The sequence below is a fragment of the Bradysia coprophila genome, chromosome IV (assembly GCF_014529535.1).
Source record: "Bradysia coprophila strain Holo2 chromosome IV, BU_Bcop_v1, whole genome shotgun sequence".
Classification (NCBI taxonomy): Eukaryota; Metazoa; Arthropoda; class Insecta; order Diptera; family Sciaridae; genus Bradysia; species Bradysia coprophila.
The window spans coordinates 11,809,237-11,823,661 of record NC_050738.1 but is presented as its reverse complement, the minus strand read 5'-3'; the positions used below and the strand labels follow the sequence as shown (position 1 = coordinate 11,823,661).

General features: G+C 35.3%; 2 protein-coding genes across 4 annotated transcripts in view; one reads left to right on the top strand and one right to left on the bottom strand.

The window, feature by feature from the left end:
* Window positions 1-6,270: 6,270 nt before the first annotated feature.
* Window positions 6,271-6,973, top strand: LOC119066273. The gene is made up of 3 exons (XM_037168631.1): window positions 6,271-6,466; window positions 6,523-6,646; window positions 6,713-6,973. The coding sequence occupies exons 1-3, from the start codon at window positions 6,372-6,374 to the stop codon at window positions 6,860-6,862; spliced, it is 369 nt and encodes a 122-aa protein (XP_037024526.1). The 5' UTR covers window positions 6,271-6,371; the 3' UTR covers window positions 6,863-6,973.
* Window positions 6,974-8,553: 1,580 nt separating this feature from the next.
* The window catches only part of LOC119066270, a 40,063-nt gene continuing 34,191 nt past the window's right edge, over window positions 8,554-14,425 (bottom strand). Inside the window, exons 16-25 of one of the 3 annotated variants that reach the window (XM_037168627.1) lie at window positions 13,996-14,407; window positions 13,159-13,934; window positions 12,939-13,101; window positions 12,745-12,879; window positions 12,080-12,190; window positions 11,372-11,562; window positions 11,108-11,281; window positions 10,025-11,050; window positions 9,743-9,853; window positions 8,554-9,584 (exon numbers count right to left, since the gene is read on the bottom strand). In XM_037168627.1, coding sequence (XP_037024522.1) covers window positions 9,568-9,584; window positions 9,743-9,853; window positions 10,025-11,050; window positions 11,108-11,281; window positions 11,372-11,562; window positions 12,080-12,190; window positions 12,745-12,879; window positions 12,939-13,101; window positions 13,159-13,934; window positions 13,996-14,407 — 3,116 coding nt within the window. In that variant the 3' untranslated portion in view covers window positions 8,554-9,567. The remainder of the gene's footprint in view (window positions 9,585-9,742; window positions 9,854-10,024; window positions 11,051-11,107; window positions 11,282-11,371; window positions 11,563-12,079; window positions 12,191-12,744; window positions 12,880-12,938; window positions 13,102-13,158; window positions 13,935-13,995; window positions 14,408-14,425) is intronic. The other 2 variants (XM_037168626.1, XM_037168628.1) reach the window with 2 other exon arrangements.

Genomic DNA, 14,425 nt, shown 5'->3' with positions numbered 1-14,425 from the left:
GGGACAAACAGTAAACCAGAAAACATTGGATGCTGCAACTTCGGAACCAACTTCATGATACTCGCAAATCACACTTGAATTTTTAAGCAACTTACGTCTTGTTTGTCTGTTAGTCTTTCTCTCGGATCTCGGATATACAAACTCCACCCCTGTCGAAAAGGCAGTTGCCGAAGCTATAGTTGCTTAAAAACCCACTTATGAGTTTGCTTTTATCACACAAATGTTACCTCATGCAATGAATTACTTTCGCAGCATCCAATGTATACTACTATTAACCCTCGCCGGCTCATCAGACTCTTAGCGTGCTTTAGATTCTTTATTTAGATTAGATTTGACACACGTTATTTTGCTATGTTAGACAAAGTCATAGCTTATTTTTGTAGTCCATAACAGATGACCATTTGCAAATTAGTTAAATACCAATTACGTTGTTAAAAACGCAATCTAAACGTTCCTTTTTTTCCCCTTTTCTTGATGTTTAAGATCTAAAATGGATAACTCAAGCCAAACGAACAAACTGAACTAAAAAAACTGAAAGTTTAATTCGAAGGGCTTAAGTAATTCACTTATCTTTTTGATGAAGGAAATCTGAGCTCAAATTACTTTATGAAAAATTCACTTAATATTGAACACCGCACTAGACAGCACTTTTCGCTTAAATGTTGCACTTGTTACTTCAATATTCCGATCGATACTGACGTGTCTTTCTTCAGCAGCTAACACTTTTTCGTCATCGAACGAATAAATTCAACAATTACACTGACAAAACGTGCGTTCTTATCAAAATTTTAATTATTTTTTTTTATTTGTTAAAAAAAAAAACGATTCCGTTTTTTCTTTACCATGTAACCTTATAAGACCACATTTTATATTTTTGGGATAATTTTTTTTCTTCTTTTTCAAACACACATTTTAGATATTACTTGCGTTATGTACTTTGCATGTCTTGAACATAAAACAAAAAATAAATTCAAATTTTGTGGTCATAACAATTGTGTCAATAGATTACCTACCAATAAAAGTTGCGAGTACAAGTGCAACATAGATATGTTTTAAAACTAAAATAGAATTTATATTTGCCGGTAGTTTTGTATATTATATTTGAATTATTAACTGAAACCTACACTTCGATAGTGTTACAGACTTTAATTAATATTTAATACGAAGTTTTGTAACCTTATTCCTAGTTATTCTTAGGTAGGTATATTGACATGTTCCTTAGCTAGCTGGAATTAGCATCTTTGACTTCTTAATTCGGAGAACAGCTGCCATAAGTGTAGATGTAAAATAAGATGGTAAATTGAATAAATTAGTTTCGCTTTTGACGAAAAATGTTATGTGGATCGCATTGTTTAAATATTTCATTTGACGTTATATGTCTACATGAAAAATTTAAATGTTGACGTAAGACTGTAGGTAGACGTAAAGTTCAATGTAAATAAGTAGGATTAATCGGATTTAGGTAATTCGATCTATAAACTATCGTTTTCAATGACCAATTTGTGCACCACATTCTCCTGTAATTCCTACAATCTGTGCAACTGAGATATTTAACTAGGATGGCTGAAGAGTACTTCTACAATTACTTCCTTTTAGTATATTTTAATACACAGATAAAAATATGGACCTAGATCTAAATCTCTTTGGCATTAACAGTACGCGACCGAATCTTTTTTAGAATTTAAATTTAATCCCCTCAGGGATTACTTGAACTTATCCCCAAATGAGTAATCCCTAGAGGAATTCAATTTTAATCTTTTAGGCCCTGACGTTTGACGCTTGTTTACTAGTTTACTCATTTTAATCTGATCTAAATGTTATTTGTAATGCAATAAAAAAAATATTCTAATCCTTCCTACTTTTACTTTAGAAAAAAAAAATAAAAAAAACATTTTTACAGTGAACGACATCTCAAATGTCTCAATGACACAATAAAATTCTCAGAAAAATTTGACAGTGAGACATTTGAGATGTCGTTCACTGTACGGATATTGCGATATTATAGTTTTTATATAAACGTCTGATATGAGAAGAAGCTTTTTTGTGAATCTGGAATGAGAAATGTTTTTATTAAACAGAAATTATTTTTTTTATTTACCTGACGAGATTTGAACCCGGGACCTCCTGCACTTCAGTCTGCGACCTTACCACTGCTGCAATTTGTTCTTAATCCCAACGCGGCTTATTGTGAACCGTTGTTTCAAAGAAACTAATTCCTCGTGGGATTAAAATTCAAATTGCCAGATGACAAGATCGTCACTTCAAACCTCAATATTTTTACAAGATTTTCATTTTTATATTCTTCTAAAGTTTTATTACCATTTTTTATAAGTATTTAATCATTTAAATTCGAAAATGTCTGGTTTCCCGTGGTAATGGGGATAGTTCGCGGCTAAAATTGGCCTTCCTGCCAATTTCGATCTAGAATTTCTCTATATCTATACTATCTTTGTAATGTTTACATTGATTTAATGGTTTATTGAATCTGGAAGTATCTTTACAATCCGACTTAAAATGTTTAATCTGAGCCTGGTATCGTAAAGCTGAATAATCGGTAGTCCCATTGCAACATTTTAAGACCAAATTAGTTTTTCTCACAAAACCGTATCTTGCTCGTAAATCGTGTTCGAACTCAATTAACTCAAAAGTGTGATTTCAAGACAAACAAATTATAAACGGAAAATAATAATCATTCAATACCCCAATATTATTGTTTAGACCTACTTTTAATCCCTGATGGAATTACATTTTTTCAATTTCTGGCGAAGATTAAAAATCTAATCCCGAAAAAAATACTTTCTTAAAGTAATCCCCTCGGACCTAAAAATTCTAATACCATATTTTTGTCTGTGATAGCATTGAGGAACACCGAGAGAAGCACTTGTATTAGTATTTTACATGACTAGGGATAAAACGATGAAAAGCAGAGTTTTCATATGGAAAATCTCCAAATAAACAAAAAAAAAATTACGCCGGTGGCGTAAAATGATTCGAAAACGAGACTTTTAATTTTTATCCCGACTTATGTAATGGATTTGTTATGCTGAGGCAACGCATTTCAAGAAAAAAATGATCGACAGCTGTTAAATAGAGTACTATTTTGTATGAAATGGTTTTTTTATAGTGTTTCACAGATTTGTGACACACTGTCAAGTTTAAGTACCCTATTTAGAGTACCTATCGTGCTTGCGCTGGCTGAGCAATAAAGCATATTTTTGGGAATTTTAATTCTGAAAATTCCGGAAAATTCTGAAAATTTCCGAACAATTTCTAAGAATTTCCAAAAAACCCTGACACAAATACTATTTCCAAAATTAAATTACGATCATATACACTCGAGGAAAAGTGAAATCAAGCATATTTTCTGATTTCGAGGGGAACCACTCTTTTGTGATTAATATGGTCATTCAGTTAATTAGCAACATGATTTTTGTGAATACGCACGATTAATCAGTGATTAATCATGATTAACCACCATATTTCACAGTTAATTGTAGTTTTGCAACATTTCCCCTGTTAATTGCTGGTTAATCACTCATTCGCAATCATGTTAATCACTATAATAATAATAATAATAATAATAAGTAGTTTTCCCCTCGTCTGATTTAGGAGTTGGTTGCGGTTTGAAAGTGATTTCACAAAAATTTCGTTTAACAATTGAAAATCTGGATTTTTATTTTTTGGTAAGTACGTGCAACCTACAATGAAATACTACAGTATACAATCTAGATTTCCATTTGTTTAGCAAAATTTATGTTTGAACAATTCCAAACCACAACAATTCCTAAATCAGAAAATATGTTGAATTTCATTTTTCCGCAATTTCCAACTTTTTTATCGAGGTAGACTCGACGATTTTCACAACAAGGGCTATCGAAGTTTCAGACGAGGGGAGAAAATTACTATTTGCTCTCCTGCGTTGTGAAAAAAAATCCAATCGGACCTTTACTGGCTACTGAAGGTTCCGATGAATTACATTCGATGAAGTATATCAAGTATCTACTTTATATTTCAAAATTTTGCATTTTTATATTCTATTTTTACTAAAATATTTAACATAATTTTAATTGAATATAAAGCAGATGTAGATTGGATCACTCCAAAATTCGAATAAATAAATTTGAAAGAAATTTTTGTTATCAAATGAATTTCTGCAGAATACTTGTCGCTAAGGAATCAGTATTAGTCAGTGTGAATTTGTAAGTTAAAAAAAAAATCGATTGAAAAAACTTCACAGACTACGATCGTTTGAAAATTCGCTTAACATACTTATTTTCAGTGAATGTCAGCGGGTTTTTCTGATTTTTTGTTTGAAATAAAAGGTAAATATTGAGTCGTTCCAGACGGCAGTTATTCACAGTATAATTAACGAATCTGTAACTTCTTTTGATCAAAGTATTTTCAAGAAATCTTTTATTTCATTTTATCCAGAAATTTACTACTATTTGTATATGACATTAGGTAACGCCATCTGTTTATTAATATCGTAGTTGGTTCAACAGTTCCTACGCAAAGTCCAAAGCGGCTATAGCGGCTTCTCCGGGAGATTGTCAACGGTAATTTCATATTAAGAGTTTCCCATTTGTTTTGTTAGAATGAACGCAACATCTTCATTGTGCATTTTCATTTCCATTCTTATGACCTTAGAACGCATATGAAAGTGAACTAGTGAGTTTTGAGATCAGCAAGACGAAGCTATTTTTCTTGGACACTTTAGAGAAACGTATGGAAGCTATGCATCGAAATCCACTTTTGTGACTATTTTAATTTCCGTTTTCGTTAAAGTGAATATTGCTTAAAAACGCGCACTGCCAAGTGAGAGTTAGGATACGGTGAGGATATCGTCGAAGGTAATGGTACGATTATGATGATGTTAATAGTTGCGAAAAATACCACAGCACATACATCACTGGGCTGTTTCCGAGGTTATACAAATAGTACGTTTATTAACCTGAAGGTATTTTTTTCGTAATCGTCATGAGACTAAAAATTTATATTTAAGTTGGATAACCAAACATTCAACAAAATTGACAAGATGGTTGACACCTCTCGCAACATGACACCATTATCTTTCTTCAATATTTGAGCAGGTGTTTTGTATATTTCCAATTTTAATAAGAATAATATTCGATGTGGTTTTGAATGAAAATTTTTATTTTTTCCTAATTTTAGATGTATACGTGGATTGCGTATTTCGCATTAAGTTTGATTAAATTGGTTTTGAATCGACTGTACCTCAATTTTTTTCAGAGACATTTCAGTCCTTTTATTCATAATTTATTATTCAATTAGCTCAATCCCCGTCAGAGCTGATCAGTGCCTATATTCGCGAAAATATTTTCACGAATTTTCTCAAATTTTCGTGCTTTCTCGAATTTTGTGAATTTTCGCAAAAAGTTTTTTGTGGAAATTTGAGAAAATGACGAAATTTTGAGAAAATTTATGAAAATATTTTCGCGAATATAGGCACTGGAGCTGATAGATTTAACAGCTGTCAGTAAAATCAACGAAAGTGTAAAACATGTATAAACAACGCACTTCAAGCATTTTATTTAGCAGCTGTCAAAAGAAGCACTTTTGCTTTAAGTGCGTTGGTATGATCTATGTTCCACTTGGAGGACATAAAAAGTTGATTTCAAAAGCACTGAAAATCATACTATTTTGACATAAATTATGAATACGTTAAGATGAATTGGCCGATCGGCCGGCCATACCTGTTCTGCAATTTCATTAAGTTAAATTGGAAGAAATCAAACTATTATTAATTTAGGTGTATGATCTCATCTTCGAAAAAGCAAGAGTCACCCGATTAATCGTGAAAATAAATTCACCCTTCAGAAGTGCTTCAGAACAGAAATTGAATTTTAAGTGAATGAGTGGCTGAACAAACGAATCAAAAATGTATTTCAACGCTTTTTCTTATGTGAATTGGACGACTTAATGCTGCGATATATATTTAGGCCTCCAAATTTCGTAAATAATCGGTGTGATATTGGTAGAGAGCTGCCTTGGCCAGTGAAATTTAAACCAGCGTAGTTATCTTCACTTTATTATATAAGACAACAACAGGTGAAGCTCGTCATTTGTTTTTGTCGTCGCTGTCGACAGAAGATGATGTTAGCCTGTCTGAAAGTTTATTACTTGATTTTATTGTATTGTAGTCCTTATGACTAATGTACACGCATATGAAACGAAAGAGACATGCATCTGTTTATTATTGGGGTAGGTCATTATTTAGTACGTTGTTATTGGCGTTGCTATGGAATTGTTCACAAAACAAAAACGTTTGACACAAATCTTTTTACGCGAAAATAAAAGGAGATTTTCTACAGTAATTAATTAGTTGTTAATTCAACCGTCAATTGTCGAGAATGGGTATAAGTAGTAAGACAGTGGATTTTTTGGATGACATAAATGCAAAATACGCAACCTTGGAGTGCGAAATTGATCAAAAACTTGCTTCCATGTAAGTGGCTAATGTAGCATCTCAACACAAATTTAAACATATCTTTATCGTGATAGTTCCATTGATGAAAAGAAATTCGAAAAAATGTTTTCTTCAAAACGTGTTACGTTCGAAGACAGACCGAACAAAGCGTGTACGAATTTGGAATCAGCGAAACGACGGAATGCTGAACTCATTAAGGTTTGTCATTCAGGGAGAGAACAAAATGAAATTTATTTTTTGATCTGAAACTGTTTTATATTCAAGGAACTGGAAATATCGAAAGCCCGATTACGATCCCGGGCTACATATAGTCCCCTCGAACAAGTGCTGAATAAAGCTATAGAAAACTATGTAACCAATTCGGAATTACCTCAATCAACAATCCGAAAAAGATATGGTCCCACGTATGTCTAAAGTACGCATGAAATTGCAAAATTACTGCGTGAAAACTGGAAGTAGATAATTTCTTATTGAAGTTGTGACGAGCCATTTTACCTTCTTTTGATGAAATGTTTTTAAGATTCAACATCTATTACTTCATTTGTTTTAATTCGTTCCGCTGTATAACCGAACTGTATCTCAAAATTTTGGTTGTTTGCGAACGACATTTTGCAATGAAAGTAGTTGGTTCTTTGTTCGGTGAGAAAACCGTTTCCTCACAACTTCGACAAAACATTTAATTCTCTGCGAATCGTAGTTTCCTTTGAATCGAAATTCCGGATGATCGTAACGTACCTCGCAGGGATCGAAATTCATACGTAAAAGAAATGTAACACAGACATTAGTAAGACAGAGTGATTTAATTTGAGCCAAAGTCTGTAATTTATTCGTTCAATGCATTCTTCCCGTCGTCTAGGGAATGAATAGTTGGTAGATGAGCCAAGTGAAGTTGACGAATTAAAATGATTAATTTTAAACCCCCTATCCCATCGCCCGCAAAAATGTAAGGACAATTTCCCTCTACTTAGCGTGCGTACTTTGTAAATGTTATTAAGGGCAGGGCCTATTTTTCGTTTTTTTTTTCTTTTCTTTTTCAAAGCACATACCAAAATAAATTACTGTAAATATCAAATTAAAAATTCCGACGAAAATTCCTGTTTAATCAATAAAACGTTAATCCCTTCGATAATTGATAATTCATTGGAAAAATTGTTTTCTTATTTACTTTGTGTCCAGAGACTGAGAGACAAAATATATGCATCTGTTCCACTGAACAGTTAGTTAAATTCCTTTGCTTTCTTACCACTTGTTTTTCACAACTCATTTCATTTCCTCACCTCAGCTCGGCTGGCACTTCGGAAGTCTTTGTTAAGAAAAGCTTTGAGTTTACCTCTGGAAAAAAACTTGGAATCTGCATTTTATCGGATGACTTATGGCCTTACTGCGCTCTGGACTCAAACAACACCCTCGAAATGCAATTTCGAACTTTTCTTTTCTCATTGACCAAATAACACTGACAAATAACACACGTGTTGTTTGTTACCTGTTGAAACCTGTTGGAGGCACGTCAAAGGTTTCAATGTTTCAAAATAACGTAATATGGATAGGACCTCTGTTGACCTGTGGAGTCGCCACAATTTTTGTTTCAGTACCTTGCTCTGGTAAAATATCCATGAAATGTCATAGCTGCGAAGTTGGTTCACAAAAAATAGAGCGCTGATGTTGGTTATTTTATGCCGAAATGTACTAGAAGTGTATGGAAATCTATTACATTTGAGCTCTAGTTTCCAAACAGCGTTTTATCAATAGCTAAAGGTAAACATCGAAAAATATTGTAAACGCATTCGGTCTTTCGATACAGAATAGTAATGAATGTACCGGAACGGAATCAATCAAAATAAAACCCATCGCAAACTGTGTACAAATTTATTAAAAATAAGATCTTTTCTTTCTGTATAAAACACATTACACAAATTACAAATATTTATTTTAAATAATTTTTTTTAAAGTTACATTTTAAACGACTAAACGATTTTACCGCATTTTTTTAAACTTTATTAAGTTTCTTTTTAAAGGCACAAAATTAGAGAAGTCTTTTATCTTTCGTCATTGTTTTTTCTGATTTATTTTGAACAGAATTACTAAAATTCGTTTTATCAATTTTTTTAATAACCTAATGTCTACATAATATGTAAATATTTATGAATTGTATGAGGACTGGTGTTTGTAAGTGGTTTATTTAAGAATTATTTAATAAAAAGAAACTTTTCATAAATATTTTCGATAATTTAAATTATATATTTCGAAAAGACCCAGCTATTTTTCATAATTGTGTCGCACTTTTATTTCCATTTTTATTTTTAATCAAATGACTAAATTAAATATATTTCGATTTTAAACGATCATTGCAATTCGTTGCTTCATTAAATTTTATTTAATTTAATTATTTTTTTTTTTAATTTCTCGTTGTTTACGAAACCTATTTATTTGCTAAAATAAAAATTAATTCCAAATGCCTTTCAAGTCGGAACAATCTCGTTAATTCGTTTGTTCTGAAATCAATTGTAAATTCAATTGGTTCCTTATTACTAATCTCAGATTTTCAATGATTTGCGTTCGTGTTCGTGGTTTTGATAACGAGATTTTTCCAAAATAAAAGCCAATAACTAAAGATTAAGTAAATTACATTCACACATTCTAAACTAAGCAAAACATTTTACAACAAAAAACGATTTTCTTTCCATTTGAGTATTGTCCATTTTATTTATTTAAAAAAAAAAGTAGAAAAACTTTATCATTCGTTGTAGCGAACAGGAGATTTTCCCAAAAACAGAATACAAATCCACAATTTCATGATCACACACGCAATAATAACATTTGTATCGAGATTTGGAAAAATCAACGCACTTCAAACATGAGTGGTAAATAGAGTATAGAGTGCTGAAACTGGTCAGTGTATCGAACAACATTTGACACTGTAAAAAAATGTGGAACATTTTTTCATACTATTCTATTTGGCATCTGTCATTAAAAACACTATTGCTTGAAGTGCGTTGGAAAAATACAAAAAAATGTTTTTTTTTTGTTAATTTTAAAATCGAAACGTTGAATCAATTAGTTTTCACGTTGTGTGAGCGTGTGTATGTTTTACTGTCCTTCGCTGTCACTGTCACTTTTCTCTACGAAAAAGATTCATCTTTGAAAAAAGAATAAAATGGGAAAACATTGTTGAAATATAACTGATATGTCTGTTGGGTAATTATGTATGTATATGTGGGAAGCATATATATTGTTTGTGTGGTGGAAAATATTACTAGCAATGTTTTTACAATTCAGACGATAATTCAGACTTACCCTTTTTACCAGTGTAAGCGTGTCGTTTTAGTCGGTCGTAGAGATCGTCTTTCGTTCCATACAGTGAGGCATTCGATCGGGCTAATGTGTTGACTTTACCTCCATGAAGACCTTAAAAACAAAAAACCGAAAATTTATTTTAAATTTGGTTTGTACCATCAGAGGGTCCCAAAAACGACATAAATTCCAAATAATCCCAAACCCTTCGGCTAAATTTATTAGTTCTTCCAAACGAACTCCCAACAAACCCTGTCCCAGAACATAAACGATCTGAATTCTCACCTTCTTTCATGTACGTTTCATTGTAGAAATTCGGCATCTCCCAGCCATCCTCTTCATCATCGTAATAATGAGCGTATGTACTGTGATGCGACGGTGCTATACTTTCGGCATATGGCGTTGTATGAGCTCCATAGTAGAAATTCACTTGCGATCCGGTCTGATCGACAGCCGGTGTCAGCATTTTCTTTGGATCCTTCTTCTTGTTCGATCGCACGCAGATCATCCAAACGAGCAATACGATAATTATGATAAATATAACAGCACCAGCTATTCCACCAGCAATGTATGCGAATTCCGATCGTTCGGAACATTTCGGTCCGGTAAATGAACCGGCACAGCGGCACGATGGCGTTCCCTTTAGATCTTTGACGCAAACACCGGAATTATCACAGAAGTTATCACACATATCTTTGCATTCCATTCCAGTTCCGTTGAAGCCTGGTTTACATTCACACTTAAAGTCGGAAGTTTCCGGCACCAGAATGCAGTATGCATTAACGTCACAGTGTGCTTGGCCTTCGGTAATCGTTTCGCATGGATTTGTACACTCGCTGCGACTAGTTGCGGCAACTGTTTTCGTACTGTGATTCGGTGGACATGGAATGCAAGATGTCTGTTGTGATTCCGATTGATAGAAACCTTTCTTGCACTCGATGCACATGTTCTTGGTTCCATTCAAATATGTACCCGGAGCACACACCGGTAACGAGCACTCTTCGATGGATGATGAACCCATTTTCGGTGTTGTTCGACCAATTGGGCAGCTGGTACAAGCTGGCTGAACGCCTTGAGTTCGGAAAGTACCAGATGGACACGGTTCACATCGGCCATCGGGACCGAGCTGTTTACCTGACGAACATTCGTCGCGACATTCTTGCCGTGAAGTAGCTTCGGATGATCGTGTAGTCTGTCCCAAGCCACACAGTTCGCAAGAAAATGAACCTTCATTCGGTTGATAGAAACCATGACCGCACGGTTGACACAAACCAGTATCCGGATCAAGATATTTACCGGCCGGACAGCGTTCTGCGATTTTGTAACATTTTTATTTGAATTTTAACGAATTTTGGATAAAATACAAACCTTTACAATCTGCCGCTGATCTCGCACCTGGTCCGGCAGTCACTCCCATTCTACCAGCAATAACTGGACATTTTGTGCATTGTTGCTGACCAGTTTCCGATTGATACGTTCCACGGGGACATGGGTTGCAAGTTTTATTGGCAGCAGAATAGAATGTTCCGACAGCACATGGAACTGGTTGTTAGAAATTTGGTTAGAATTTGGTCATGACGAATGATGACGACGTTAATCCTTCTTTCAATTCATCGATAGGCTTTCACTTACCACAATCAGGCACCATAACCACTTGACCAATAGGACAAGCGTATTCAGATGACAGAAGCAATGAAGCTGGATCTGGCACTGTGTTTGGAAGAATATCTTGAACAGCAAACTGATCCTCTTCGAGAATAAGTTTCTGAAGTAATGTTCGTACGTCGGATCGTTCGCCAGTGGTTGAATGCAATACGGGATCACTGAAATGATTCGTTATAAAGCGATTAAAGTTACGTCCTCGAAACTGTTTGTTTTAGTTTGCTGTTTGCTTAGTAATCATTAATGGTTGAGATGAAAATTAGAAGAATTTTTAAAGGTAGACGCTGTGCAGATCTATAAAATGTTTAGGATTATATAAGCAGTAAACGGCCAGGTAAAGAGTAACCGTTCCAAGCGATCTTAAATCATAATATCCGTAAATAGGTTAAGTTCGTGCAAGTAATTTAGATTCGGTCGTTGAGAATTTTGTTGTTGTGACGACTGTGTCAGATCTCTAAAAAAAAATCACCAAACAATATCCAATCCATTGAGGTAATAGTTAAAGCATTCCGGATTATAAACTTATAAGAAAGCAGAATAGCACCGAGAGTGTCTGTGATTTCAAAACAGTGCATGCAATTTTGTTTTAAGCAGATTTTGTTCCATCATCCATACGGCGCATTTTAATAGACCGTCTCCGTTTAATATGAAAATGTTTGTAATTTTCATTTAACATACTTGACAGCAGGGAATGCGATTTCCAAAGTGTATGTATCACCATTTTGTTGCCGGCCTTGACGGGCACGAGACGAAAGACCAACCACATCAACATCCACATTAGGTGCATTGCTATAATTATTTGTATTTTGTTTTACACAAACTGAGTATGACTACGGTGCTGATAATTTGCAGTAAAAAAAAAATATTTTGAAAAAAATGCATGCACTTCGGCGGCGATAACAAGATTTTCTATTATCTTACAACATTTGCATGACAATTCAGTACATTCTAATAGACCAACAGTACTGTCAGTACTGAACTGGTGGTTATTTTGATGAATGAACAAGTTCGAGGTAGTCCCACCAAGACACCATTTCGATGAACAAATATGTTCTAAGACTTTATCAATCCTTCTCATCACTGCAACATTATCCGAGGAAAATCTAGAGCCCAACTCATTGATCTTCAACTGCCATTTCTATTCAACCTTCAACCTCTTGCTTAATATGAAAATGATTTTCTGATAATCGATTACATTTTCCTCGATTAACCCACCAAAAACTCCTAACATTGCACCGGTGAGTACTTTACGAAATGAGATCTCCAAATCATCCAATCTCTGGTTTGTCTCTGGATGTCTTTGCTAAACTGATGTTTAAATCAACCACCAAAGATAAACTTACTTTTCAACTGGAATCTGTGCCTCCAGAACGTAAGTGCCTCCATCATCTGACGTTTCACTTTGTCTCTTAGCACGATTCGCATTGCCACCTCTGTAGTGATCACAATTGATATCGATTTGAACGTCCTTACATTCCCTGTAACAGTTCGTCATGATTAAACCGTTCGATTCAGTGGGAAAGTTAGATCAACAAACCTTGAGCCCTCTGTTGAATACGAACAGAAATTCCAATCGCGATTGAGCGAGTTGACGGCATTTTTGACACGTTGCCGTAGAACACCCTGACCGGCTTCATTACATAGCACATCGGATGGGAATAACATTTTAATTCGGAATACGCGTTGAGCAGGCTTAGCAGCTGTAGGGAAAAAGTAATGTTATGACTACGGATGCAAAGGGAATCTAATACACGTACGTGAACACGATGGATACACCAATGACTGTGTTGGATCAGATGTTGGACGCCAGAAACCTTCAGCACCACAAGTATAAAATTCAGGAACTTCTTCCGAGAATCGTAGTCCCGAATGGCATGAAATTTCACACACCTTAAACTGTCCTCCAGCTCCCCAATCTTTGCACACTTGGGTTCCGCCCAATGGATCGGCCAATGCTGGACAAAATTCTGACAACAACGATACCTTAAAATTGCATGTGGCACTGTTTCCTGCAGCATCTGATGCAATGTAAGTGATCTCATACGTTCCCCAAAGCAAAGTTTGACCAGGTCGATGACCGTTCCGTTCAATGACCTTAACCACTCCGACATTATCGCTGAAATGTGGTTCGTCCCAGGTTACGATTGCTGATCCATTTCTGGCAATCACCCACAAATCTCCAGGGCAATGTTCAACACGAGGTGCTTCTTTGTCTACTTCGATTTGTTGACATTGTGCACCAGTATAACCAGCTGGACATTTTTTCTGTCCACACGACGAAGGTACTGAACGCTCGACACCACCAGATGTCACTTCATAGCCGGCCCAGTTGAGAAGAAGTCCTCGATACAAAACCGGTTCGCTGCGACAATCTCGTACTTGTTTCTGTAATTCGGATGAAACATCGAGAGCTCGTCCCCAGATTTGTGCTTTAGTTATTTTGCCTTGGAATCCGGCTTCTGAGTAAGTGACCGCTGACGAGGTCAAACTGTTTGTCTTTTCTGGTTGTGGTTTGCCTAGCACAGCCCATGCACTGAAACGTAATTTCAATTGTAAGTACGAAATTGCAACCGACTAAACCAATCACAACTTACAATTCAGGGAATGTTCTGCCGCCACCATATTCCGCTTTGCTTGCAATAAGTCCCTCCGTAATGAGCATCAACTGACCGATTTTTCCATCCCACACAATACCAATGTGATGCCATTGCCCGTCATTGATTGTTGCATACTCTTTGAACGATAGGAAAGCGTCCTGTAAGTCAGGGAAAATGGACACTTGCACGCCGCTGGAATGAGCTTGGATCAGTGGTCGACGTTTGTTCGGAATGTTTGCGGATTCGACGGAGTATAAAGTGAAGAAGATTCCAGAGTCGTCTTTTTGGGCGAATTGAACCCACATGGCGATTGTTATGCTCGACGACTTGGCAGTGTAGAATGGTACTACTTGAGCGGCTGTTGATCTTGTGGCATCGCTGAAGTATAGATCGTAATCGACTTGAATAGCTGAAAGAGAAATCGTTT